This window comes from Myotis nattereri (genome assembly GCF_964212035.1).
Source record: "Myotis nattereri genome assembly, chromosome: 10".
Classification (NCBI taxonomy): domain Eukaryota; kingdom Metazoa; phylum Chordata; class Mammalia; order Chiroptera; family Vespertilionidae; genus Myotis; species Myotis nattereri.
In genome coordinates, this window is record NC_138085.1 from 57,020,046 (window position 1) to 57,047,765 (window position 27,720).

Here is a 27,720-nt window from a genome sequence, read left to right on the forward strand (position 1 = left end):
GGTTAAATAGGATGCCCACTCCCCTCTTCAGTCCCTGCTGGAGAGCAAATTCCACAGCAGGGACTGCCTAGACTTTTTGAGCGGGGCGCGGCTGGGCTGGGTACCAACAGCCTCCTCAGCTGCAAACGGAACTGCAGCATCCCTTCCTGCAGCAGAGCGTCAGTCATTGGCTCCTACGTGACACGTGACTGATCGAGCCTTTTCTGTGTATTTTCTCGCCCATCTGTGTGCAGGGCACTGATAGGCCAGGCTAATGCGCAGGCAATTTATCATCTTGATCTCCCACTGAGTCAGGGAGCTCTCCTGTCACCAGTATTGATTTCAGAGGATGGACTAAATTTCCTAGGATTTCCATTAAGAATTAAGAAAAAAGCTCTAAGCACGCAGGGTAGCCAGACAGACATGGATATGAGATGGCACTGTGAAAACTCGCAGGTAGCTTCTTCTGTCACAGCCGCTGCTCAGCACAGCTTAGAACTGCAGCATGCAGGGTTTAAGACACCAGAAGCCTGAGAGCAAGCATAATGAGACTAAGAATCAATTGTTTTTGGATAACCTAATTTTAAGATTTATATTAAACTAGTTCTTCTTGGAGATTGCATGTCAAATGTATGCATGCTCTATATGAGATGTAGAAAGGTCGTTTTAAATTTTTAAATGTCCTTAAACCCTGAGCATGGTTGCTTCTAGTTTTGTTTGCTGCTTTATGTGAGCTTCAGAAGTGTGGTGTTTTTTGTTGTTGTTTTTTTTATTAGCATGCTTGTTGCAAAAACAATAAAAGTGTGTGTATGTGTATTTATATGTATTTATGCATTAAGTTGGTTCAAGTAAAAGCATGAATAAAAGCTGCTTTCAAGACTCGCAGACTGCTTTGTTGTTGTTAATGACTTGGTGATAATTTTGCCTAACTCTGCTTAAATTCTGACCGTGCATGCTTCTGCGGCAGAGTGAGGTTTTTGCTGAGAATTTGTAAAGGTGGAATGCCTGAATTAAATGTATGCTTGATACAACAGAAAATGTATTTGTGAGCAATGGTTAAATGTGCTTAACTAATGGAAATATTTCATGATGGTAAGATTTGCATAACGTTTATTTACACTAATTCTACTTACTGAAAAAAATGCATGTCTGGGATTAATGAAAGTGTTTTTTGTTTATATTTTTGAAATATAAATTTGGATCATTTCAAAGATAGTAAGACTTTAAATTTTTAAAATGCATCTGAGGTGAAAAAAATTAAAAGCATTTTATTTATTTATTTTAGTCTAGGAGAGGGTTGTAAAACTGCTGTTTGTATGTGAGAGAGGTCATGTGCATGCCGTGTGTGTGTGTGTGTGTGTGTGTGTGTGTGTGTGTGTGAATTCTTTGGGGGATTTTATGATATTCTAACTCGTCCTCATTCTCCTGAAGAGGGAAAATGCCTTAACATTCAAATATTTCCTAGGCCCAGGGGAATTAGAGCAGCAGAAGCAAGAGCATGGCCAGATGGGATTGGCACTGCTTGCCAGTGAGTGGAGACAATAGGTGGAGGCGGAGCAGATGGAGGACAGAAGGGACTGCAAATCAGAAAGGGGGGAGGGGGAGGAGGGGGAGGATCTGCTTAATAGTGGAGGAAGCCTGGCCATTCTTTTCAAGGGAACCTCTGATTGCATCTTCCTTTCAGTTATGAGATAGAATGTTATGTCTGTTGTGACAGCTATTTTTCATTCAATTAGGTAGCCACTGCACCATAGATTAGGGAAGTCCCTTTGCCAGATTGTAAATGGTGTATTTGTGGTTGTAACCTTTTTCTCTTTACCATGTTCAGGAAAAGTAGGAGTGAACTTAAAAGCTATTGTATTAATTAAGTGGGTGGTATCTAAATATAAATATGGCAGTACTACTAAACTTACTTACCTAGACCTCAGATGATTCAAACATCTATAGGGCATACTGACTTTTTCCCTAAATTAGCTTTCAATTCTGAAAATATAAAGATCATGTTGACTAATCTGATATTTCACTTCTGGCTTACAAATAGATAGTCATTTCTAAAATAACTTTGAATGTTTCATTAAAGTGTTGATGTTGTCATGAAGCCTGGGTACTTGACCAATGCCCAGTTTAAATTCTGAAATGAAATTAATCTCCCAGCATCCTCCATCAAGCCTTCTGTCACTCAACTACCCAGGAAACTGGGCACAGCCTTTGCCTAGTTAAGGTCATAGGAGTGGGGGGAAATGAAACCTTTGGAATTTTATAATTTGAATGATTCTTTTAGAATTCCATGATATGCACAGACACAATTTTCAGTCCTAAGTACAATCGAATTTGATCAAAATCACACTGCCACAATGTACCAATAAAATACAAATTTTAAAAGTTTAAAGATAAATCTTTTGGTCCATGGTGCATCCATGGCTCATGTAATCATTTGTGTGGCCAACCTTGTTGAAGGAGAGAATGTTCCTGTTGCATGTCTCTTTTGACTTTTGAACCTTAGCTTGAGAAATAACTATGACCTAGATAAGAAAATGAAAACAGTTGCTTGCTGTACCTTGAGATATTAAAGATAATTTACTCAGGTCATTTATGCTAATTTCCCCAGAGCTGAAGAATTAAGCCAATTTCTTATACCTTCTGCAATTCTTTTCCTCCATGCCCTGTTCTTAGAAATTAATGAAAGGGTCCACTAAATGTTCCTCATGTGGCAAATTCCCTCTAACTTTTTTAGAAAGAAATAGAGCCTGCATTTATCCAATATGTATATTTATCCTATATACATATTGGATAAATATGTATATTTTGGAAGGTTGACTGGTGTTCATGAGCAAGATAACCCAATGATAAGGAATAAATACTTTTTACTTTGTACAGTCATGTTGCTGAATAGACTTAAGAGCCACATTCTCCTTATGGGCAAAGTGAAATAGAATTAGAAGAGCTCTGAAGTGGTATTAAATGTCTGGTCACAGTAGCATGTCTGCTCAGCTTTCAAGGAAATGTCTCACCAAGACATCAACCAGGGAAAGGCTTATATATTTACATAGTAATTAGTGATGTAGCATTGCATATTAAGGATGTTTGGATAGTTATGATGAAATGTTACTGTCTGTGTGCCCTCCATATGCTCCTTTAATTTATGAAATGCGCTCATCCCACAGCATCTGGGTACATTTATACACTACAAGTGCAATCAATTAACGGTGATGGATGCAGTAGGCAAAATGCTAATTCATGAGAAAAGCCCTCTTAGCTAATACTTTGTAGTTTTCAAATAGGAAAAACAGCAGGTAGCAAAGGACTTTCAGCCTCTGTCTATATCAACTTTAAATGTTTCAAGAAGTAAGCTTCTGTCTACCCTTTTGGAAAATAACTCCTTTGAAACAATATTTTGACCTGTCAAAATTAGTGTTCTTAATTCCAGTATTTTGAGCACTAGCAAAATTCTTAGGCAAAGAGTGTTGGTGGATATTTAATTACACTCAGACCAAGTGGTCTTCTCTCTCACTCCCCATATTCTCTATGTCCAGGCTTCTGTTCCTCTGCTGCTTTACCTGTCATTTATAGACTCAAATGCCATTTGCTCTAGATTTCAATATTATAACAACAAAAAACCCCCCAAAAACTCCAATAAGCGATGTACTAGTATTTATGTATGTATATACTTGGTATAATGACACCAAGTTCTGCTTTATACACTTGTGTATACTTAGGCTTTAAATTTCTTTGATTTCTACTAAAGTTACCATACTGCTATCTTATTTACATATACTTGATAGTGGATATTGGAATCTCCCTCATCACTGTGGCACAGAGAATCAAGCAGTTATTGCCTATTATACAGGCAATAATAAGCAATTTCCACTATACAGAATAATTGTGGAGAGTCACGAACTACTATAAATCTATATCTCTCTAGTGTCCCTTAGCAAATGTAGACAGTATAAGTCCAAACTGAATAATGGCAATGAAAAAGCAAAAATATATGAGAGGTGTTTCCTATTTTTGTCATAAATTATGTGATTATCACTACACACTTCCATTTGCCTCTCAAATGTTTACCTTCGTGCTTAAACATTAATAACTATCTCAGAATTATTTCCCAAAAATCAATAGCCCATGTTTGTTTTCATTGTTGTGATGTATATTTTTGATAGTTCATATTAGGCCACAGTTTAATTTTTTTTTAATTTCAGTTTAATTCTTTTCTTACTCTTTTCTCACACCTATGTCTTTTGTTAATAGGCTCCATTGCTTTAAGAATTATTTAGTTTAAAAGACAACAACTACATATAGTAGTTTTTGGGAATTACTTAAATATTATTTGAGGGAACCAAAAGAAATCATTCTCCAAAGGAAATCAGTCCTGAGGTCTATATGCTCTCATCTTTACTTCCACTGCTTTTTAATTAAAACATCATGGATTTTGTAGGATACCAATCTTGGCTCTAAGTATATTTCAGACTTTTGACTAAAATATGATTCTGTAAGTTCACAGCCTAGATTTACTAGCAAATTTATGGGTAAAGTGGGGATTAATGGTATGGGAAAATGCATTCACCCAGTTGATCTCTTGACATTTTTCAAATTGAAAACTCTACTAGAGCTTCAGAGACAATGCCTTCCCAGTCAACACTCTGGTGAAATAAATTTGCTTATAATGAAAAAATCTATTACATGTACAAAAGTATAGATTACATATAGAATACTGTGCATATATAATATCTGCCTGCCTTTATAATTTCAAAACACTAGTATTTCATTGTCAGATCAAAAATATCGCATGTAATTTTTATTTTTTTAAAGATATCTTTATTTATTTCAGAGAGAAAGGGAGAGGGAGAGAGAGACAGAATCATCAATGATGAGAGATAATCTTTGATCAGCTGTCTCCTACATGCCTCCTACTGGGGATTGAGCCTGAAACCCAGGCATATGCCCTTGACTGGAATCAAACCTGGGACCCTTTAGTCTACAGGCCGACGCTCTATCCACTGAGCAAAACCGGCTAGACTAGAATTTTTATTTTTAAAATCATTTTATTTTGGAGTTGCATAGGCGTAGCCTTAGGTGTCAATTCTCAATTTCCCATGTGTGAACTGTCTGCATAATTGTTTATTTTGCATGACCAGAAGTGGTTTCTAGACCGCTTATCAACCCATTGGCTTAAAAAGCATTGTTTTAATTGTACACCAGGACTTTTCTCAATTAGTCTAATTTAAGTAGATCACCTATCGATTAGGTTTGTAGTTTGTGTGTATGAATATGTGTGCCTCTATGATATACTGCTAAATAATTAGCTACTAAATAATAGGTTTAAAGGATACCTATAACAAACTAGAAATTTCAGAGAGAATAGTTACTCTTGGGTTTGCCAAGAAGTGTACCTTTTATTTCAAGAAACTGACAAAGCAAACAATAAACACTGTGTCAGCATTTTTATACATTTGGTAGTTAAAATATCTACTTGCTGACTGACCCCTACCAGAACTGTGCAATATGTCATGGGTGACTCGAAGGAAAGTAAGACACTTGCTGCCTTAAAAATCCAGGTGAAGCATCAGAACAAGCACATAAAATTAGAGCATTAAACACTGAACTATTTTATCTTATAGAACTAATTTATGGACACATATTTGCTGAGTTTGGAGAAAGGAAAGTTCAATATGGGCTAAGTTGACACACTAAGGATTTTCTGCTATTTGTTTCTTGTGTTAGAGCAGCCCTAGTTATCTATTTATTTACAAAATAAAAGATAACACAAAATCCAGTCAAATCGAGTGGGATACACATAACACCAATACTAGCTTCTGAAGTGGCATGGAAGGTATTTGAATATAAACCACGGTCCCAAAATTAATCAAGGTGGTTGTTTCCTGTTCTACATGTTCACAGGAAAATGTATTGATTTCTTAAAAGCCAGTTTTCATGCTCTATGACTAATGAAAGGAATGCAATATGTGCATAACTTTTTTATTTTAAAATCACCTGCATATTTAGTTTGTACTCATTCTCTTTATTCGTTAAAATTAGCCATTGGTTGCTAAATGTTTTCCTTTAAAAATAAGAAATTGGTTTCTTTCTACTGATGGGATGACTGGGATGAGTTATTTTTCCAATAGTTAAAAAGACACATTGGAGTAAGTGTAACTATCTCAGGTCCCTATGGCATAATTGAGTGTGCTTGAAAATTATCTAGCTATGATTATCAGTATGCTCAATTCTACCTCCTTCTTTATCTTTTATTTTACTTTTGAAGGGTACCTGCTGAAACGAGAATAGAATGTGGGTGGGCATATGCAGGAAGCAAGCGTCTGGCCTTGAGTAAAATAATTTTGAATATGTGATAATTATGAACAAGTCTATTTATGTTACTTAAATGGTTATTGATATAGTACTATTATTTTCTAAGTAAATAGTCTAAAATACAATGACTAATTATGGGAAACTTCATGAAACATTCTTTAGAACTGACTGAAATGATATCTAGGTGTAAAATATCAAACTGAATAATTCTTGATTACTTTTCAAAAACTCAAGCTAGAGAAAGTAAGCTTAGGTCACTGTTCAAAGGCATCCATGCAACAAGGGTTTCCTACATTCCTGACCTTATGATTTTCCAAACACAGCTAGTGAGATTTAAATCACAATAGATTGTCATTTAAACAGAAAGCTTCTGATGCAATAACAAAATAAACACTGACTTTAACCTCTCTCTCTACCTCACAATTTCCTAAATGATGCATCAACTCTTTATAATACTACAAGAAGAGAGATGAGTGTTTAAAATGATTAGATGAAGTAGAAAGGTATATGCTTGGTTTATTTGAAAGTCTACAATGTAAGGACATTTGCAAACACGTGCCAATGAAATTCATATAACACGTGTTTTACTCTGTAAATATTACAAAAGGGGGGAATTTGAAGCTTGTTTTTTATGATTTTAGCTTTATTATTTCCTTTATGAATGTACCTGCATCTTTTTTAAAGAAAATTATTTTATAAATACCAGTTTCGCCAACTTAGAAGTACTATATATAGGATTTGATCATATGCTTCTTTATTTTTTTAATTTGGAGTAATTTAAATATATTCAAATGTTACAACCATATTATAGATAATTCGCTCTTCCTTTAGCTCCCCCTAATGTTAACATCGTCTTTAAGCATTGTACATTTGGCACCGCCAAGATATTAACATTCAATGTGCCCTTTGAGAAATTATTTGTGTATTTAGAATTTTTGTTTCATAGATGCCACTGAATAACTATTATCAGACTATTTTGGAAAATTTCAACGTCACTTGGTTTGCTTCCCACCAATACTTAAGGGAATACACTTCACTGGACTACCCAGGATTTCTACTCAGACACAGTCAATCGAGTATTTTAGGAGGAAAAATGATTAACAGGAAAGCAGTCCTTTTCGTTTGTACCTGTCTTTTCTCCCTACCCCTATACATGTTCATTTTATTTTGAAACCGGTCCCCTTTCTGTTTCCTTGTGAAATATATACCATCCTCCATCCAGAATGCTCTGCTAAACTTCAGACCTACCCTTGGAGCCACCCCAACTTCGCATCAAATTCAACATGTTATTTTTTTTTTTTGAGCTTATCTAATTATGAACAGGTTATTCTGGTTTATGTAAAGACATTGTACTGGAGAAAGTGGTACTGCTATGGTGTGATGAAGACCAACCAGTTAATCTTCTGGAATTTGACTTTTCCCATTTGAGGGGGTTTGTAGCTATAATACATTATGATTTCAGAGTATGAATAAAAGTGAATTTCCATTTAAAGAAAAAGGTTTGAAAGACAAGTGGCCTGAAACATAGACTGCTTTTCATTGTATTGAATCATCTCTTCTGAATTTTGAGATAAATTTGCATCTGGGATTTGCTGATGGGATTTTCATATTGAAACTAGTGTGAGAATAATTCCAGTCATGGGTAGCATTAATTAGGGGGAAGGCTCCTTCTCCAATTCCACAATGAAAAATACAGAGGCTCATTAGCATTCTATGGGCAAGGCTGGTAGGTTTCAGAGAATTAGCAGTTTGGAATCCTAGAAACTTGCAAATAGGAAATGCAATAGAAGAACCAACATCTTTCCATTTTAACACCATCTTGACAAATGAGGACAATTTTTGGAGTGTGCGCATCATAAAAGCAAGCATAATTCTGCGAAAACAAAGGAAAGGGGCCCCGTATTTCCTGTTCTTCTTGTGTTCCAAAACTTCCGCCTTTGCCATGAGGCCTTGAAATTATTTCAAATCTATTTTTTATACAATGGATGGTAAAAGAGCTAAATTATTCATTGTAAGTGAAAATCAGTATTACCATGTGTCAAGAACTCCGATTCCCTCTCTGGTATTCCTAATAAGAACCCTGTGGTATAGAATCATGGACTGAATCTACTAAACAATTACCCACATGAGTGCTATACTTACTGTGTGTATTTTTAGGTTTTATGTCAATAAATATTCTATAAAGTGCTGCATATTCTGGACTAAAAGTCCCTTATCTACCAATCAGTTTTAGATTACTTAAGAAATAAGGTATACTGTGGCTTCTAATGAAAGTAATAAGGAAAGTGGTAACATAAGCAATCACCAGCACAGTATGAAAAAAATTCACATTACTAATAAAGATTTATGAAAAAATAAAATGAATGCTAAATGAGATCCTCAGAAAACAAGTTTTTGTAAGCATCTTATATAATAAAAGGGTAATATGCAAATTGACCTTAACAGCGGAATGACCAGAACGACTGCTCGACCAATCACTATGAGGCACACCGACCACCTCTCGGTCCCTTTCCCCAGCTGGCAGGTTCCCATCACCTGATGGCAAACAGGGAACCAGGAGTGGATGGCAGGGGATGTGGGCAGTGCCAGGATAAGATCCCAGACCCACAGGTCACCCCCCCCACACAGGGCGACCTGCGACAGGGGTGGGGCTGGTGAGTGGGTGGGAACAGCTGACTTCTTGGTCCGTCCCCCCAGCCTGCAGGCTCTGATCGCCTGATGGGGAACAGGGGGTGGTTGATGGCAGGGGGCAGGGTTGGCTGCAGGCAGCCAGGGCGGATGGCCCTGATCACAGGTCAGGCCTAGGACTGTACCCGCACACAAATTTTGCACACCAGGCCTCTAGTTTTTCTATAAACATGAAAAAGACAGTGGGTCTATACTGACAACAGAAGGTTAGATTTGTAGGACAAATTATTCTTAGGGTTGTTCACAATTTATTGATAAAAATTAATAAAGCTTGTAAATGGCTATAGTGATTTGAAATATTTAGCAAGGAAATATTCTCAGATATAGGAAATGAAATTAGAACTTTGACATTTGTTACTTCAAGACTTCTTAAAATATGGAAAATATAGTGATTGAGTTTTAAAATTATTTTTCTATTATCAGCATGTAAACATAGGATTTGGTGGATGTTCTGGAAATCATTATGTTGTAGTGCAAACTAATATGTATAGTTGAGGCTTAGCTTGAAACACTTCAACTTTAAAGCATTCCCTGGACTTATGGAGCATCATGGCACTGTGGCACTAGAGAGAGCAAAGAAGGTGTGACGACCACGCACTTCCTGGGAAGCTCATGAACTATAGGCCTAGATTCTGTTGCTGCAGCTCTAGAACATATGGCCAATTTACCACCATTAGCATCTTTCTTAGCCCATTGCCTATTATATATTTTACTAGAGGCCCAGTGCACAAAAATTTGTGCACTAGGGGGAGGGAGCTCCCTCCTGTTATGCACAGAGCAGGGCCCAACAGGGGGTTGAGGAGCTCCCCCGTCACTCACAGAGTAGGGCCCATAGGGGAGTTGGGGCACCGCCCCCTGTCACACACAAAGCAGGGCGGATCAGGGGGTTGGGGCGCCACCCTCTATCACCCACAGAGCAGGGTCGATCAGGGGGTTGGGGTGTTGCCACTGTCACACTCAGGGCAGGGCCGATGGGGAGGTTATGGCTCTACCCCATCACACACAGAGCAGGGCTTGTGGGGGGGGGGTTGGGGCACCTCCCTCTATCACCCACAGAGCAGGGCCGATCAGGGGGTTGGGGCGCCGCCACTGTCACACTCAGGGCAGGGCCGATGGAGAGGTTATGGCTCTACCCCATCACACACAGAGCCGGGCCCGTGGGGGAGGGGTTGGCGTGCCGCGCCCTGTCACACACAGAGCTGCAGGGCGATCAGGGGGTTGGGGCGCCGCACCCTGTCACACATAGAGCTGCAGGGCGATCAGGGGGTTGTGGAGCTCCCCCCATCAGGCACAGAGCAGGGCTGATCAGGGGGGTGGGGTGCCTTCCCCTGTCAGGAACAGAGCAGGGCGGATAGGGAGGTTGTAGCCCCGTCCCCTGCCACACACAGAGCCGCAGGGCGATCAGGGGGTTTGGGCGCTGCCCCCTGTCACGCTGATCCCAGTACTGGGAGGCCTTGCGGCTCCGCTGATCCTGGTGCTGGGAGCCATATTACCCTTTTACTACATAGAATAGAGGCCTGGTGCATGGGTGGGGGCTGGCTGGTTTGCCCTGAAGGGTGTCCTGGATCAGGGTGGGGGTCCCCACTGGGGTACCTGTCCAGCCTGGATGAGGGGATGATGGCTGCTTGCAGCTGGTCACACATCCTTCAGGGTGGGGGTCCCCACTTTGGTGCCTGTCCAGCCTGGGTGAGGGGCTGAGGGCTGTTTGCAGCTGGTCACTCATCCTTCAGGGTGGGGGTCCCCACTGGGGTGCCTGGCCAGTCTGGGTGAGGGGCTGAAGGCTGTTTTCAGGCTGGGACTGAAGCTCCCAACTGCTCCTTTTTTTCTTTTCTTTTTTTTTTTTATTCTGGGCCAGCTTTAGCCTGGCACAGCTCTGAGGCCTCAGCTGCTGAAAGCAGGTATCTGGTTTGTTTAGGTTCTATAATCGAAACTCTGTATCAACTCCAGCTCTGAGCTCCCAGCCAGCTGAAAGCTGGTTTCTGGGGTTTTGTTTAGCTTCTATATTTGTTACAATGTTTCAAACTTCAGGCTCAGAGGCCGGCAAGGCAGGTGGGGAACATTGCAGTCCTCCATCACTGAAGCAAGCAAGCCTCATATTCAGTTTAAGCTGCCTGGCTGCCGGCCGCCATCTTGGCTGGCAGTTAATTTGCATATCGCCCTGATTAGCCAATGGAAAGGGTAGTGGTCATACGCTAATTACCATGTTTCTTTTTTATTAGGTAGGACTAGAGGCCCGGTTCACAAAAATTTGTGCACTCGCAGGGGGGCGGGGGCAGTCCCTCAGCCCGGCCTGTGCCCTCTCGCAGTCTGGGACCCCTCAGGATATAATGACCTGCTGGCTTAGGCCTGCTCCCAGGTGGCAGAGGGCAGGCCTAATCCCTAGGTGCAGCCCCTGGTTGGGCTCAGAGCAGGGCAGATTGGGGAGTTGGGTCGCCGCCCCCTGTCATGCACAGAGCAGGGCGGATTGGGAGTTTGCGATGCCACCCTCAGTCATGTTCAGGGTAGGGCCAATTGGGGGGTTGGGGCACTGCCCCCTGTCACACTCAAGGCAGGGTTGATGGGGAGGTTGAGGCGCCACCCCCTGTCACGCACAGAGCAGAGCCCTTCAGGTGAGTTGGGGCTCCGTACCCTGTCACACACAGAGCAGGCCGATCAGGGGTTGGGGAGCTCCCCCCTGTCATGCACATGGGGTTGAGGAGCTCCCCCCTGTAACTCACAGAGTAGGGCCGATAGGGGAGTTGGGGCACTGCCCCCTGTCACACACAGAGCAGGGCGTATCAGGGGGTTGGGGCACCGCCACTGTCACACCCAGGGCAGGGCCGATGGGGAGGTTATGGCTCTACCCGGTCACAGAGCAGGGCCTGTAGGGTGGGGAGGTGTTGGGGCTCCGCACCCTGTCACACACAGAGCCGCCGGGCAATCAGGGGGTTTGGGAGGTGCCCCCTGTCACGCTGATCCCGGTGTCGGGAGGCCTCGCAGCTCCGCTGATCCCAGTGCTGGGAGGTATATTACCCTTTGACTATATAGGGTGGAGGCCTGGTGCACGTGTGTGGGCCATCTGGTTTGCCCTGAAGGGTGTCCTGGATCAGGGTGGGGGTCTCCACTGGGGTGCCTGGCCAGTCTGGGTGAGGGGCTGAGGGCTGTTTTCAGGCTGGGACTGAAGCTCCCAACTGCTCCTTTTTCTCTCTCTCTTTTTTTTTTTTTTTTTTTTATTCTGGGCCAGCTTTAGCCCTGGCTCCAGCTCTGAGACCTCTGCTGCTGAAAGAAGGTATCTGGTTTGTTTAGGTTCTATAATCAAAACTCTGTATCAACTCCAGATCTGAGATCCCAGCAAGCTGAAAGCTGGTTTCTGGGGTTTTGTTTAGCTTCTATATTTGTTACAGTGTTTCTTAAACTGCAGGCTCAGAGGCCGGCAAGGCAGGCGGGGAACGTTGCAGTCCTCCATCACTGAAGCAAGCAAGCCTCATGTTAGTTTCAAGCTGCCTGGCTGCCGGCCGCCATCTTGGCTGGCAGTTAATTTGCATATCGCCCTGATTAGCCAATGGAAAGGGTAGCGGTGGTATGCCAATTACCATGTTCCTCTTTTATTAGATAGGATTCTTTATAGGGAGTAATTCCTCTTGCCATTTTAAATTTACTGAACCTGGTGAAATTAACTCTGGGAAAAGTATGCATGGCCTCTGAAAGGCTTTCATCAGATAACTCAGCATTCATTGCCCATTTTAATTATGTGAGTGAGAAACTCCCTTTATTATTTTTATCTCCTATTGTTTGGTGCAAGATGTTCAAGGACAGTGCAGTCCTCTGTGAGGCACTTTTCTGTCTGTGTCACAAGGTTTGATATTTAAGTAGAGGGAAGTCTTTGCTGCCAGATGACAGCTAAGTCCTAAGACTGCTTAGTTGGCTAGTCCTGAAGCACAGCTGGTTTAATGTATTGACTTACTTTTACTTGTAGATTTTATTATGCTTCCTTTCTCTTAAACCTCTTTCAAGAATTTTGAAATCAAGACCTATTTCACATCTCACTGGGTGAGATATTCACCTACTTTCCTAATTCTGAAATACCTTTATCACTGGTTTCATTTATGAAATAGCATAAGACACCTTGCCTCTTTCCAAACATATGTGGGAAGACTCTTCTTTCATCTTCTCCTCCCTTCTGCTCATTTTTTTCTTTATAATTTCCTGTTTGATTTGCCTCTTTTCTTCAACTTTCCCCTCTAATAGTCATTGAATGGCATTTATTGCTTTATTTTGCCCCATTTCTGTCACTTAAGAATCAAATTTGGAAACCAAAGTAAGGCATACAATTGCTAAGTCTCTAGACCGTTTTAGACCTTGTGGCAGTCAGAAGAATCAACTGCATTCTGTGACATTAAAAGGAAATATATTGGGCACAACTTAACTCTCCAATGAATGGGATTCTGCAGGATCTTATAAATGAAAAGTAAGGCTACTCATCATAGGAGTAGCTCATTGGACAGAAACTACAGAATCCTCAGGATATAAGTATTGGAAATTTAATTTTCAGTAAATCCCTGACACTTCCTTTTTAACTGTGTTGGTTTTATATATATATATATATATATATATTTAAATCAAGGGAATATTTGTTGATTTGTTGTTGAAATTTTTAGTTGTTTGGTCTCTTAACTCTTAGGATTCCATATTCAAGGATAAATAGCAGAAGATGGAGCAAAAATTGTGTCACTATTAACAACTTGTCATGAGACAATTTCCCTACTCCAAAACATGGTAAAATAGCCAATATTCTAACTATTTTAAAGGCACTAGTTGTTTCAGGTAAAAACTATCATATTTAGAAGAAAATTTAGTTATTTCAACCCAATACATTCCACTTCAGAGAGAAAGCATCGGGCCTCTTTACTGGTCTTTCATCTTTGGCTGTAGTGAGCCATTTCATGAATTTAAAATCATTATATTTATATATGTGTGCATGTATACATTTTTAAAATCTTTTCTTTTGAGAAAACTAAAGATGGTTGCAAAGAAAGATGCAGGAAATCCCCTGAAGCCTTTACCCAACATCTCCCCCATGTTAACATCTTGCATAATTATAGTCCAATATCAAGACTAGAATATTGATATTGCTCTTAGTCATAGAACTCATTCAGATTTCCCCAGTTACACATGCACATATTTGTGTATGTGTGTATAGTTCTGTGCAATTTCATCATGTGTAGCGTCTTGTAACCACCATTACAATCAAGATTCTTTACTATACCATTACCACAGGACTCTCTTGTGTAGCCTTGATTATTACATTTTAAAGGGATCTGAGGGGGTCATCTACTCTCATGTACTTATTATTGGGATAGGGAGTGATTTGCCCCAGGTCAATAGGTTTGATAAAGGTTTGATAATGATTGAACTCCTATTGAAATCTCAGAATGCTATATCCTATCCTAGACCAGTTTCAGGAATTCCACTTACATTCTCAGTTTATGAAGTAGCACTTGTTCTACAAGTTTAAAAATAAAAGAATTGAAGCAAACAAAAGCTTGATAGTAGTTGAGTTGACCAATTCATCACAATGCTTAGTATTTTTTTAAAAATTTGATATTCTAATTCTATTACTGGATACAAAATGGGTATTATGTTCTCATCTGTTTAACATCAATGTAAACATTAGATTAGTATTTCAGACAAGGTATATATGATAGAAGTAATCAATCCATGTTGCTTCATAAAAACTCAACATGGTTGCTAGGGGGAGAAGGGTTATTATCTGCAAAGAATTCAGAGATTTAGCTACAAATTATATAATCAGTACTCTCCCCAAAGATTTGAATGCCTACCCCTCCATTCACCCAAAAACACATTGGATAATTTGATAATTACTTTCCCTTTTACAGTTGCCTTTAATGCTCACTTTAATTTAGTTACCACTCATAAAATTATTGAGGTATGGTTTAGGAGCTTTGGGGAATTGGGGAGTCACTGCGTGTGACTTGACCCACAGACCTATATCCTATTCACTTTGGAACCATTTCTGATGCTACTCGCTGTGGGGATGAACCTGGTTAGATAAGAGCAGATGAGAAATTATTTGAACAGAATGTAGGATCAGAGACTTTTCCGCTATATCAGCACCATAGAGATTAGAGATGCAAAAGACCCATTAGCTGCTTTGCCCTATTTCCATAGAAATTGCAGTGAACATTTTTCAAAAGCCTAATCTATTTTTGTTTAAAATAAATGGGAGCTCAATGTAGAGTGTTGTTAAAGCTTGAAACTGCTGATCATTGTATTTTCTGGATTTTCTTGTGAGATCCACTTGACAGTTTGCATGGCTAATTATTGTGTTCTCATTTGTTTAATTCCAGCACTGCTGTCGGCTCCTGAGGATGGGGGAGGGCAGGGTGGTGCCACTGCAGTTTTAAAGTACTATATATCAACAAGCCATTAAGTGAAAGAGTGTGGGGGAGAGAATGCTTACGTTGTGTGTGCATTGGTGTGTATGTTGTAAGATGGGTCAAAGTTAAAGCAGGAAAGTGAATTTTAAATAACTCCAGGCTTTGATAGTTAATAATACTTTAGTGAAGATTTTGTCAGTAACCAAATGCAGGAGATTAGTGGGGTCCCTTTTGGCCTCATTTTATGTATCATGATGGATAATTTGCAAAAAAAAAAAATTGCTAGGAAAACTAAAGAATATCCATTCTTAGAAATTCAGGTGTTTTGTTGTTATTTTGGTGGTGAATGATTTTTTAAAAAATGGACTTCTTCAGTTGTATAGTTCATTTTAGGTTGAAAAGCCTTGTAATTTGAAGAGAATTTGTTAAGAACTATTTCTTTTACCAAATAGCTTTAAAACTTTCCAATTTTAGTGTTCTGTGGACTCTATTTATGGGGGCAATGCGTTTTTAGGAATCACTGATTTTATTGCAATGAATCATGAGTCCACTGTAAAGGTTTTGCAATTTAGAAGCATCAAACCATTTAAGAACAATTGAGGTAGTGATGGTTCACATGAGATAAAATTATTTCTTCTGGGTGTATTTCTTGTTGTTGGTGGCGGTGCTGCCATTTTGGGGACAGGAGAGTTTTAATCATTAGAATTACACATTTTAATTTTCTTTCCTGCATTGTAGACTGGAACCCTTTTCTAAAATCCTCCACAATTCATTACACTGAAAGTTTGCTTTAATGAGCATCCCTAAATAATTACCATGCTTCTTTAACGATATGTCAATTCTGAATGAGGAAATTAATGTGAAAATCAGTAGAAAATGTTTACAGCTCTTTCATAGTGGAAGTGCATCTTTGTGTTTGCAACAATGGTGAAAATAACTACTGTTCAATTTATGTATACAGCTTTCTGTAGAGCAGCCAAACTGGGATTGGCCAGCTAAGAATAGATGATGAATGACTACATCTCCACATTTGCATAGAATATAGATAAATAGGTAGGTAAATAGATACATAGAAAGGAAGGGAGGACGGGAAAGAAATAATTTTGTGGTTTCTGATTGCAGTAAGCTACAGACATTTCCAAACCTTTCAAGACACAATGAATGGCAAACATTGTGTGCCTAGTGATTTGAACCTCTACATAGGAACTCAGTTGAATGCTTGAGAGCTAAGATGAAACTCATACACATTCTTGCAAACCATTGCCATGGCAACATACTTAAAATTTCCAAGGTCTGTCTCCCCCGAGTTTGCACCTGCATTTAGCTTATTGTGAAACAAAAAAAGGCTTTCCAACTTGAAAATGCTTTGGAATGGTTGAGGGTATGTTTTGAAATAAAGTGGAGTTTAAAAGTTGAAAAGCAAAATAGGACATTCAGGGGGAAAGTACATTTGCATTCTTCAAGCAATAATGGCTTTCTTTCCCCTCCTACTTTGCAATATTTTAGGCAAGGGAAAATGTGGATAGTCTACCGATTGTGGATATTAGGATATTTTACCCACTTCAATGGCCAACATGCTGCCTATGGCAGGTTCGATATAGTTTCATGCCTGTCTTGTAAATTAATAATAAAAGACTAGAATAGCTGAGATTTATTTAGCATTTATTATGCACCAGGAACAGTGCTAAACACTTCATGGATCATGATTTTCTTATGTCTTACAACTACAGGGCAGAGATTAGGACTGCATCCTTTCCACTTTTTACAAATGAGAGTTAAATAAATCATCACCCAAATTCTAACAGCTCCAGTGTTAAACTCAATGCCCATGCAACCAGCCACTGGGGAGCAGCATCCCATAATACTCCTCAGTGAGAAGGTGGTCTACAAAGCCAGAAGAGGGGCTACCACAGAGAGCATCTCTCCCTCTACTCAGGATACACGGAGTGAATTACCCACCTGGGTGAATATAGCTGGACCCCTGCATGGCAGTATCAGGTTCTACCTATAAGAACAAGCCAATGTTTCCCCAGTGTTTGAGGTAGCAAGGTGGTCAAAGACATGAAGCAGCTACCTTCCTTCTTACATGGTTCATCTCCCTCCCAGCAAACTCAGTGGAGCGCCAAAGGAGGCTTGGCTTCTATTTGAGTAGGTCTTGGAAAATAGAATGATGTATTTGGTCTTTTTATAGAATGTTCAAATATGTTTGTGTGAATTTTAAGTCAGAAAATTGTACTTTCTTTATGAAGAAAACGTCTGTCTAAAGTTATCAGGTGCCCAGTGCTAGGAATTAACTTTTCACATTGCAAGGAGAGCAAAGTGAGAGTGTGTCTACATACTCTCAATAGCATCTTGTACATGCCAGCTACTGTGCTGGACAATGTTTGTGCCTACCCAGCCTCACAGAATACACATAACAATCCTGTGAAATAGGTATAAATAAGTTCATTTGTACATAGGAAGAAACCTAGAGAACTTAGGGAATTTGTCCAAAGTCACAGAGCTAATAAGTGGCAGAGCTGGGATTTCTGCCCAGCCTGTCTAGCGCTTCCTTCCATGCTTACTGGTCAAAGAGAGATTTTCTGCTCAGAGACAGCCTTCATGAGTCACACACCCGAAGTTCTCCATGAACTTGGAGGGAGGGAAGATTAGTTCTTTATTGTATTCTTCCTCTGCTTAGCTCCTATTTAAATAAGGTATGCAATAAATGATTGTGAATGAATGAATGAATGAATGAATGAATGAATGAATGAGGGAAGAATCAATCAAAAGATGTACATTTTATGGGTGCATTTTTCCCTGCATTTATTTGTTGGTCTGAATTTGATGACTGGTCTCAGTTAGCCCTTATGTTCTTGTAGTTTATTTGGGAAGAAGATAAAACTTTCATCCTATAGTTAGATTTTGAAGGAAAACAGTATAAAGGCATCGTTTCCATATCTATAATAATCTATAATAATAAAAGCATAATATGCAAATTGACCAAATGGCCAAACTGCAGAACGACCCCGCCATTGCCCCATGATCGCCCCGCAGAGGGAAGCCCAGGCTACCTGGCCAGTGGCACTGTGGCAGGTGAGGGGGCCTTCCTCCATGGGGCTATCAATTGTGGGGCTTCTGGACTGCAAGAGGGTGCAGGTCAGGCTGAGGTGACGCCCCCCACCTTCCCCCAGTGCACAGATTTCGTGCACCAGCCTCTAGTAATCAAATAAAAGTGCTTATAATTTAAGATTATTTCAATAGAATTCAGTGGAGCCTGGGAGGGTTTGGGGAATGGCATGTAAGTAAAACCCAAAATAACAGTCACCTTTATTTTTTTCAGTTCTTTCTAGAAAGCAGGTTATATCTTATTGCTTTCTCAAAGGGCAGAAATGCTTCATAAAAACAGGCTGACCAGCTTTTCCTTTCCTTCCTTCTAACTTACAATCATTATCTCTTTTCAGTTAAAAAATAATGTCACTTTTTGCTATTTCTCTACCATAAATTTTCAGGAGGTATAACGTGGAAACCAGTTATAAAAGTTTATTGTCACTTATAGAGCTGTTAGAAGGCAGATAAAAATCTTTGAAAAAGTGTGATTTTGCCACAATTCTCATATCCTATCTTAGGAGTTATGTTCCTGGAAAATAATCTATACTTGCTCACTCTTATTTTGAGATTTAATGAGCTGCTATAAATGAGCAGTTGTGACAAAGATACCTATATATAGTGAGCTTAGGATGACTTTAAGAACAAGATTATTTGAAATGATTCTACCAATTCAAGTGTCCTGAGTAATATTTCTTCTTTTTTTAATGTCAAGATGAATTCTTCACTCAAATAGTCTTACAATCATAATTATTTTCATAAAATGCTTTACTTAAATTACAAATACTTAAAAAATAAGCCAGATTTTAGAATGTGATGACTTTTTCCATTTTTATTGAAGTATAAAATATTAAAATATAAAAATTTTAAACATAAGACATTTTAAGGTGTATTGATGCATATACATATTACGAAATAATTGCCACAGTCAGTGATGATGACACTTTATTTTTTTTATTTTTTTTATATATTTTATTGATTTTTTACAGAGAGGAAGGGAGAGAGACAGAGAGTTAGAAACATCGATGAGAGAGAAACATCGATCAGCTGCCTCCTGCACACCTCCCACTGTGGGTGTGCCCACAACCCAGGCACATGTCCTTGACCGGAATCGAACCTGGGACCCTTCAGTCCGCAGGCCGACGCTCTATCCACTGAGCCAAACCGGTTCCAGCGATGATGACACTTTAAATCAACTCTACTGACTTCCTGTGATAGATGTAGTGGGGATGTATAACTGTTCCACAGAAGTATCTATTCTATACAATAAAAGCCTAATATGCAAATTGACTGACTGGTAGAAAGACTGGTTGCTATGATGCGCATTGACCTCCAGGGGGCTGACACTCAACTCAGGAGCTGCCCCCTTGTGGTCAGTGTGCTCCCACAGGGGGCGAGCTGCTTAGCCAGAAGCCAAGCTTACAGCTGGCAAGCACAGCAGTGGTAGCACTAAAGAGCAGCGAGCAGGTGGATGGTAAGGAGTGAGGGATCCCTGACTGTGAGAGGGCGCAGTCTGGGCTGAGGGACCTCTCTCCCCCTGCCAGTGCACAAATTTCGTGCACCAGGCTTATAAAAAATATATATATTTGGCTAAGAGACCATCCAACCATCCAACGGGTAGCTATGACACACACTGACCACCAAGGGCAGATGCTCAACACAGGAGGTGCCAAGCTGTGGTGACTTGGCTGAGGACACCCCAGAGCCAGAGAGGAGGGAGCTCAATTCCGAGAACCACCCTCTCGAAATCTGGGACCCCTGAGGGGGTTTTAGAGAGTCAGTTTCGGCCCGATCCACTCAGGCCAGGCTGAGGAACCTCACCTGCCGGAGGGACCCTGCTCACTCCACAGATGCCCTTTGCACCTCCCCAGGTGCGGCTGGCCAGGGAGGGATCATGAGAGGCTGGCTCCAGGGCATGTCCAGCCCATCTTGCCACCTTATAATTAATTTTCTTTCAATGTGAATAAATCTGTGCACTGGGACACTAGTATGAAATAAGATAAAACAAGCACCTAAGCAGTTCCCAACCTTTTAAATTCAAACATAATTTGAACAGGAGCATACGTCCACTGTTCCAGTGCACTAAAACATATTGCTCAGTGTCTTTTAAGGATTAGTGTAATTTTAATCCACATGGAGGACACAACCATAGGTAATGTCCTGTTATAAACAAATACAGCGCAGTAAGGACATTGCCCTTCATGGATCACTCTTGGACAGTCTCTTCTTCTCCCTTCAGCTCCTCCCCGTCTCTCTCCTTAATAATCAGTGTTTGCTAAGTGATCTGTTTATCTGTTCATCTGGTTGCTCTAGATATAGGACATGAATTAGAAGTAAACTTTGGGTGCAGAGATAAACCAGGTTTGCCACATCTTCTGAGTCCCAGGAAAATGAATAGGAAGGAGAATTTAGCAAGAGCTCCAGTATCCCTGCATCTGTGTAATAGCTCTAGAAGAGGTCTGACTGGAGAATAGGGACCCACTGTTCCAGGCATGGGTTGGCACTACCTATCTTGTATGTATGCCCAAAATTAGCATTGCCAAAGTAAATCCTATCCTGGTATAACAGGGATCAACCCCAGAACAGCAGTATTTGCATAAGAGAGTATGTAGTTGGTGTGAGAAATACAGATCCTCTTCAACTGAGGGGACAAGAGGATTTCAGGTCATGAAAACAAAATTTATTCAGTGAAGTGGATATTTGGCAGCTCTCTTAAGGAACTACCTGCCATGCAAGGAACAAAAGTAATTCCTTATCGGTTAAAATGATAACTTACACAAATGCTGCATTATGGGAACTTTCATATTATGTTTCACATATACAAATGATTTATATATACATTATATATATACATTATATATTTGCTTATATAGTATATACTAGAGACCCTGGTGCACAAAATTTGTGCACTCGAGTGTGTGGGGGGTGTCCCTCAGCCTAGATTGCAAGAGGGCACAAGTCAGGCCAAGGGACCCCACCGGTGCACGATCAGGGAGGGATGCGAGAGCTTGGCCAGCCAGGGAGGGACCATTGGAGGGCTCCAGGGTATGTCTGGCCCATCTCACTCAGTCCTGATTGGCCAGACCCCAGCAGCAAGCTAACCTACCAATCAGAGTGTCTGCCCCCTGGTGGTCAGTGCACATCATAGCAAGCGGTTGAGCAGCCTTAGCATATTATGCTTTGATTGGTTGAATGGCCAACCGGACACTTAGCATAGTAGGCTTTTATTATATAAGATATTTACATGTATAGTATGTATACACACATGTAATATTGAGAACACAGAAACCAGTCCAAGATGATGCATATTGCTCATGAGGTTCAGACTGAGAGTTCATATCTGAACTTGTATATATTTTCCATTGTTGAGCAGCATACTACAAATTAAACTGAAGTGTTTCAACACTACATTTCAAATATGTGTGAATGAACCAGAATATGCACCATAAGGATTGAAGTAGACAGATATGGAAGCATGAAGCTTCAGTTTAACTATAGCCAGCAAAGATTAGATCTTAGTGTATGAATGACATAACATTGCAGCATCTGAGTGAGATAACGTTTGTTCTAAATCACTGCTTGATAGAAACACTCAGGTGTTGTGAAGATATTGACTCATTGGGGGAGCTCAGTATGCAACCTTGCATATATTCAAGTCATAGGTCAAAATCCAAAAATTAAGCTTCTCTTAACTAAGTCATCATCATTTCTAACTATATCTTTGTTTCTTGCTGTTCCATGCTCCAAGCATTGTGTGCAATAGAAGTTCTCATATATTCCCACATTAAAGCTCTAGTAAATATTAAAAAAGACATTGGTTATGATATTTCCCAGGAAGAAATAAATGTGGATAACTAGGAGTCTGTGGCTCTTTCTATACCTTTGATTTTGCACCTCTAAACTCTAGGACCATCATGTAAATGAGATTGCCCTGATCAATGAATGCATTTCTAGAGTGTATCTGGAGAAACAACCAGTATTTAGTAATAAATAGTCACTTTCATTTATTTATTCTCAAGATGTACTAAGAGATAATTTGACAAAACCTTAATGATGGTTGTGTGAGAGAGACAAAGATAAATAGCTCATTAGTACTTAGGTGGTGTTATCAGTAGTTAATAAGAGAGACCTGCAAAGTTGGAAGGATTTATATCAGTGGATTAATGAGAAGAGAGTCAGGGAGTTCATTGAGTTAATTTTGTAGCCAGCATGGGCTGCAATGTTCTAAGTAGAAGGGGGGAAAAAAGTAGCAGAAAATTCAGAAATTTACATTTTACTTCTGTCCCCAAGAATTTATTTGTGCATTTATGTGCAGAGCTGAGAGGTGAAGTGTTTAAAGGTCTTTAAAAAATAAGCTAAGGGGGAGAAACTAAGATGGCGGCATAGATAAACACGGGGAAATAGTTGCCCCACACAACAATTGAAAATTAGCCCAAAGGACGGAGCAAACATCGTCCAAAACAACAGGAAGGCTGGCTGAGTGTAATTTCTACAACTAGAAGAAAAGAAAAGCACGCTGAGAGCCAGAGGAGCTGCGGAGGCTGAGTGCAGAGGTACGGCGGCGGCTCGCGCGCGGAAAGGGGGTGGCACCTGAGGACGCGGCTGTCTTTTTGAATCACAAGCTCCCGACTGCTCTGATCTCCGGTTCTGGGAAGTCTCTGGGGACCCAGGACTCATACAGGCAGAGGCTACTCTCTCAGGCGGTAGCGGGCGAACTTGGGGGCAGATTTCCCTCGGAGGTGCTTGCAGCCATTGCCGGGACACTGAGACGCGCGACTCCGGGCAAGGAGAATCAGCCATAGCTTCTTTCCCCGCCCTTTTGACTCCCTGAGACCCCGCCCCACCCGGGCTGCGGCAGAGGCTTTTGCATGTGAATGCCCCAGAACTTTGCAACCTGATAATTACCTAACTGCAGCCCGGCCAGCCAGACCCGGAACTTCCAAGAGAAGGCCCAAGGCCCCGCAGCGGCTTGCATTGCTTCACAGCTGAGCCTCTTCCTAGTTCCTGCTCTGTGGCCTCAGGCAGGGGCTGACTTAGCACCTCCTTAGATCCAGGAGCCACTGTACCCAGTGGTCAGAGGGGGACCATTCTCCCACTTCAGACACAGCTGCTTCCCACAGCCAATTGGCCTGGAGGTCAATTCCTCCCAGTGATCCTACAACAAGCGAGGCACCAAGAGTGCACCAAGAGTGTCCACCCCAGGTAACTGGGGAGGCTGAGCCACTGGGCCCTACAGGACACCTGGCGTGCAGGCCACTCTTTCAACACAGGGAAGCAGCCAAAATGCGGAGACAAAGAAACAGGTCACAATTGGCAGAAACGGAGGAGGCCAGACGACTGGATATAGAGTTCAAGGCCACGTTTATAAGGTTTGTCAAGAATTTTATGGAAACCGCCGATAAATTTAATGAATCCCTCAAGGAGTATGGTGAGACCATGGAGGTCATGAAAAAGGACCAATTAGAAATTATGCATACACTGACTGAAATAAAGAATACTTTACAGAGATCCAACAGCAGACAAGAGGATCCCAAGAATCAAGTCAAAGATTTGAAATGCAAAGAAACAAAAAATACCCAACCGAAAAAGAAAAAAGAAAAGAGATTCAAAAAATATGAAGATAGTGTAAGGAACCTCTGGGACAACTTCAAGCGTACCAACATCAGAATTATAGGGGTACCAGAAGGAGAGAGAGGGCAAGATATTGAAAACCTTTTTGAAGAAATAATGACAGAAAACTTCCCCCACCTGGTGAAAGAAATGGACTTACAAGTCCAGGAAGCGCAGAGAACCCCAAACAAAAGGAATCCAAAGAGGACCACACCAAGACACATCATAATTAAAATGCCAAGAGCAAAAGATAAAGAGAGAATCTTAAAAGCAGCAAGAGAAAGACAGTCAGTTACCTACAAGGGAGTACCCATCCGACTGTCAGCTGATTTCTCAACAGAAACCATGCAGGCCAGAAGAGAGTGGCAAGAAATATTCAAAGAGATGAATAGCAAGAACCTGCAACCAAGATTACTTTATCCAGCAAAGCTATCATTCAGAATGGAAGGTCAGATAAAGAGCTTCACGGATAAGAAAAAGCTAAAGGAGTTCATCACCACCAAACCAGCATTATATGAAATGCTGAAAGGTATTCTTTAAGAAGAGGAAGAAGAAAAAGGAACTCTTACCATTTGCCACAGCATGGATGGAACTGGAGAGCGGATAAATACCACAAGATCTCACTTATTTGTGGAATATAATGAACAACATAAACTGATGAACAAGGACTGATCCAGAGACGGAGAGGCATTGATTGGACTGTCGGGCCTTGGAGGGAAGGTAGGGGAGGGTGGGGGCAAGGGGGAAAGATCAACCAAAGGACTTATATGCAAGCATATAGGCCTAACCAATGGACACGGACAACGGGGGGGTGAGGGGGTGAGCGGGGAGAGGGGGGGGTGGAGGGTACACATATGTAATATCTTAATCAATAAAAAATATTAAAAAAAAGAAAAAAAAAATAAGCTAAGAAAAGATTACCACCAGTAAATAAAAAATGTTCTGGGTTTACACCATTTCAAAGTATCTGCAGTTAGTATTTGAATTTTGTTTTAAAATTTTGAACTCCAGCCTTCATTATATTCCCTTTGTAGTGTAACGTGTACACCATATCAAGTGAAGCAGTAGATGTGTATGTGTGTCTGCTTGTATGTGCTTTCTTCATGGGAATTTTTGTGGTCATTTATTAAAATCCAGTACTCTTTTTTGCCACCTTTTTAACTTATTTTAAATTCATTTCATAATGTACCTTTATAAACCACATCAACCTTTAGAAGACAAATGATTTTGGATGGATGGATATATGATTGGGTGATAAATGAATGGACAGAAGTCACCTGGAATAAGAGACAATTGCATTCTACTAGACGTCTGGATAATCTCATAACTTTGCTATTCATTTGCAGAATAATGTGGTCAAACAGAAATACTTAAATTTTTAGCTTCAGTTTCCTAATATGTAAAATGAAGATCTCTGAGGTCTGGCTCAGTACAAGAAGATCTTTGACTGGCTAAAATAGGATTCCATTCTGTTACGTGTTAAATGCCACATTAAAAAAAAGCTTGGAATTTGGAGGCATGTTAGTTGAAACTATCCATCATTGGCATTTTACAATTTTAAAATCTGTTTTTGGCCTCATAATGAACAAGGATTTTCAGTTCAACCTGTGTGACTAATTAGTCTTTTCAGTCACCATACTTGGACCAGAGAAATTCATATTGACACAGCCAGAAGCCTAGCTTTGCACTGCAAACATCTGTCAGTATTTATTTCATTTGGAAATGGCCAAATCCATTTCAGGAGGTGCTTTGTCTATAACCAAGACAAATAGAGAGGGAACACATCTCATCACATGCATATTCTAGTTTCCCTTTCAGCACCTCCACTCCACTACCAACAGTCTTTGGAGGTCTTACACCCCAAATTCTAATTAGAGAGAATCCAGAAGGATAGATTTTTCCAGTGGCTTTGCAAAAATTTAAACTTCACTTTAATTTTTATTTTTTGCCAGCTATTCTACATTGCTTTGGCTAAAAATTGAAATACAATATGAGCATAGAGGTTATCATTAGCTTAAAGAAATAGTACAAGAGATATACTGTATTTTTAAAACATAAATTTGATTTGAACTTTCCTGACACCAAATTTCTACTTTGCTGGTATATTATTTTTATAAATATTGCTAAAATATGTTCTTTTTTGGTTAATCAGGAATCCAGTTCTTTTGTTTTTCCCATACTTTTCTTTAAATTACTGTATCTGTGGCATTATTGGTACATTCCTATCTTTCCCTTTGGGTTTTGCCTGTTAGGATGGCCAGTATCAAATGGGTATCAAAATGCATGTTGGAATGAGTAGACGTCGTGATCTCTTTACCATGGTGGAGTTTTTTTCTATCCAACCCACGTTCACTATTCTGGAACCATTACATACATTTTAAGCAGCCAAGGAAATCTTGAAGAAAATTGAATGGCTTTCAAGCCTGTCTTTTCCCCAAGCAGACAGCTGATTTATGGTCACTTTTTGTAATAACCTAAGGCATCAGTTGGGGGAAAAAACACATTAAAGAAATGTGAAAGCTGGCTGTTTTCAGGGATATTTAAGCTTTTCCCTAAATATTCATGAATGCGAATGTTCAAACATTTGAATGGAGTAAATGAGTGTACAAAAGGGTTTATTTTTTGAGCAGGTACTTAACTAGAACACACAGGATAATAGCGCCTCCACCTATGTTCTGAACAAACACGTTATTGGTGAATATTTAATGAAGTAATAGATATGGGAGCACTGTTATATTTCAAGAAAACAATATGCTATTTGAATTGAATTGATTGCTATTTGTATTAATGAGTGATTTGTTCCCATGCTTTAGAATAGAGTGGGCACAGTAAGTTATTTGCAGGTATGAACCATAATTTGTACCTTGATAGGTAATGACCACATTTTTGCCCATCAGAAAATGCTGTGCATAGATGAGCTGTTTCATATTTGACGGTGACTAATTGATCCTCATTTTCTTTGTTATTCATGCACTGGAGCTAAAATTCATCCTTCTCAAAGTGGATATCAGTTTATTATTTTTTAATTTAATTAGATTATGTAGCCATGTGATTGACGGCTTTATGTGGCATCTAATACTCAGAAAAAAAAAAGAACAATTGATAAATAAGAACCAAAAGCTTGAATGAGACAATGGAGACTACCACAGGCTCTATCTGCACATTCCTTTGCACTTTTAATAGCATTGTTGATTAACTAAAATTATCAATTTATAAGTTTCTTTATTGAATTGATTTGATCAAATTGGCCCACTGTTTGGAACTTGAACTTGTATATATTTATTATAATTGCATTTTTTTGAGGGGGTTCAGTTTTTCCTCTAGATCAAACTTGTGACTTTCCATACCTCCTAGAAATGTCTTGGCTCATAGATCATCTATGTAGTGGGTCAGACCTACCTTGGGGAATTTGTAGCACTAATTCTGAATCCTGGCACCTTTTTCTCAGGGAAACACACCTAGCAATAAATGTTTTCTGGAAAGACTGTCAGATTCAGTCCTGTAAGGCAGACATAATGCGCTCTCTCCCCCAGAGCAGCTTCATATAAACAAAAGTATCATCAAGAACAAGTGTCCATCCATTAGCCAAACGTCACATTTCAGCTAGCATCATCTCTACCCATCAGTTTTCACAATCAATTCAGTCTAAATGCCATTCACAGCAGTGAAC

General features: G+C 40.1%; 1 protein-coding gene across 7 annotated transcripts in view; it reads left to right on the forward strand.

The window, feature by feature from the left end:
* NRXN1 (neurexin 1) overlaps positions 1-27,720 on the forward strand; it is a 1,005,506-nt gene that overhangs the window by 951,391 nt on the left and 26,395 nt on the right. Inside the window, exon 1 of one of the 7 annotated variants that reach the window (XM_081100751.1) lies at positions 79-435. The exons of 5 other annotated variants lie outside the window; for them this stretch is intronic. In XM_081100751.1, coding sequence (XP_080956877.1) covers positions 403-435 — 33 coding nt within the window. In that variant the 5' untranslated portion in view covers positions 79-402. Of the gene's footprint in view, positions 1-78; positions 436-27,720 lie in introns of those variants that run through there. One more of the 7 variants, XM_081100750.1, reaches the window with a different exon arrangement.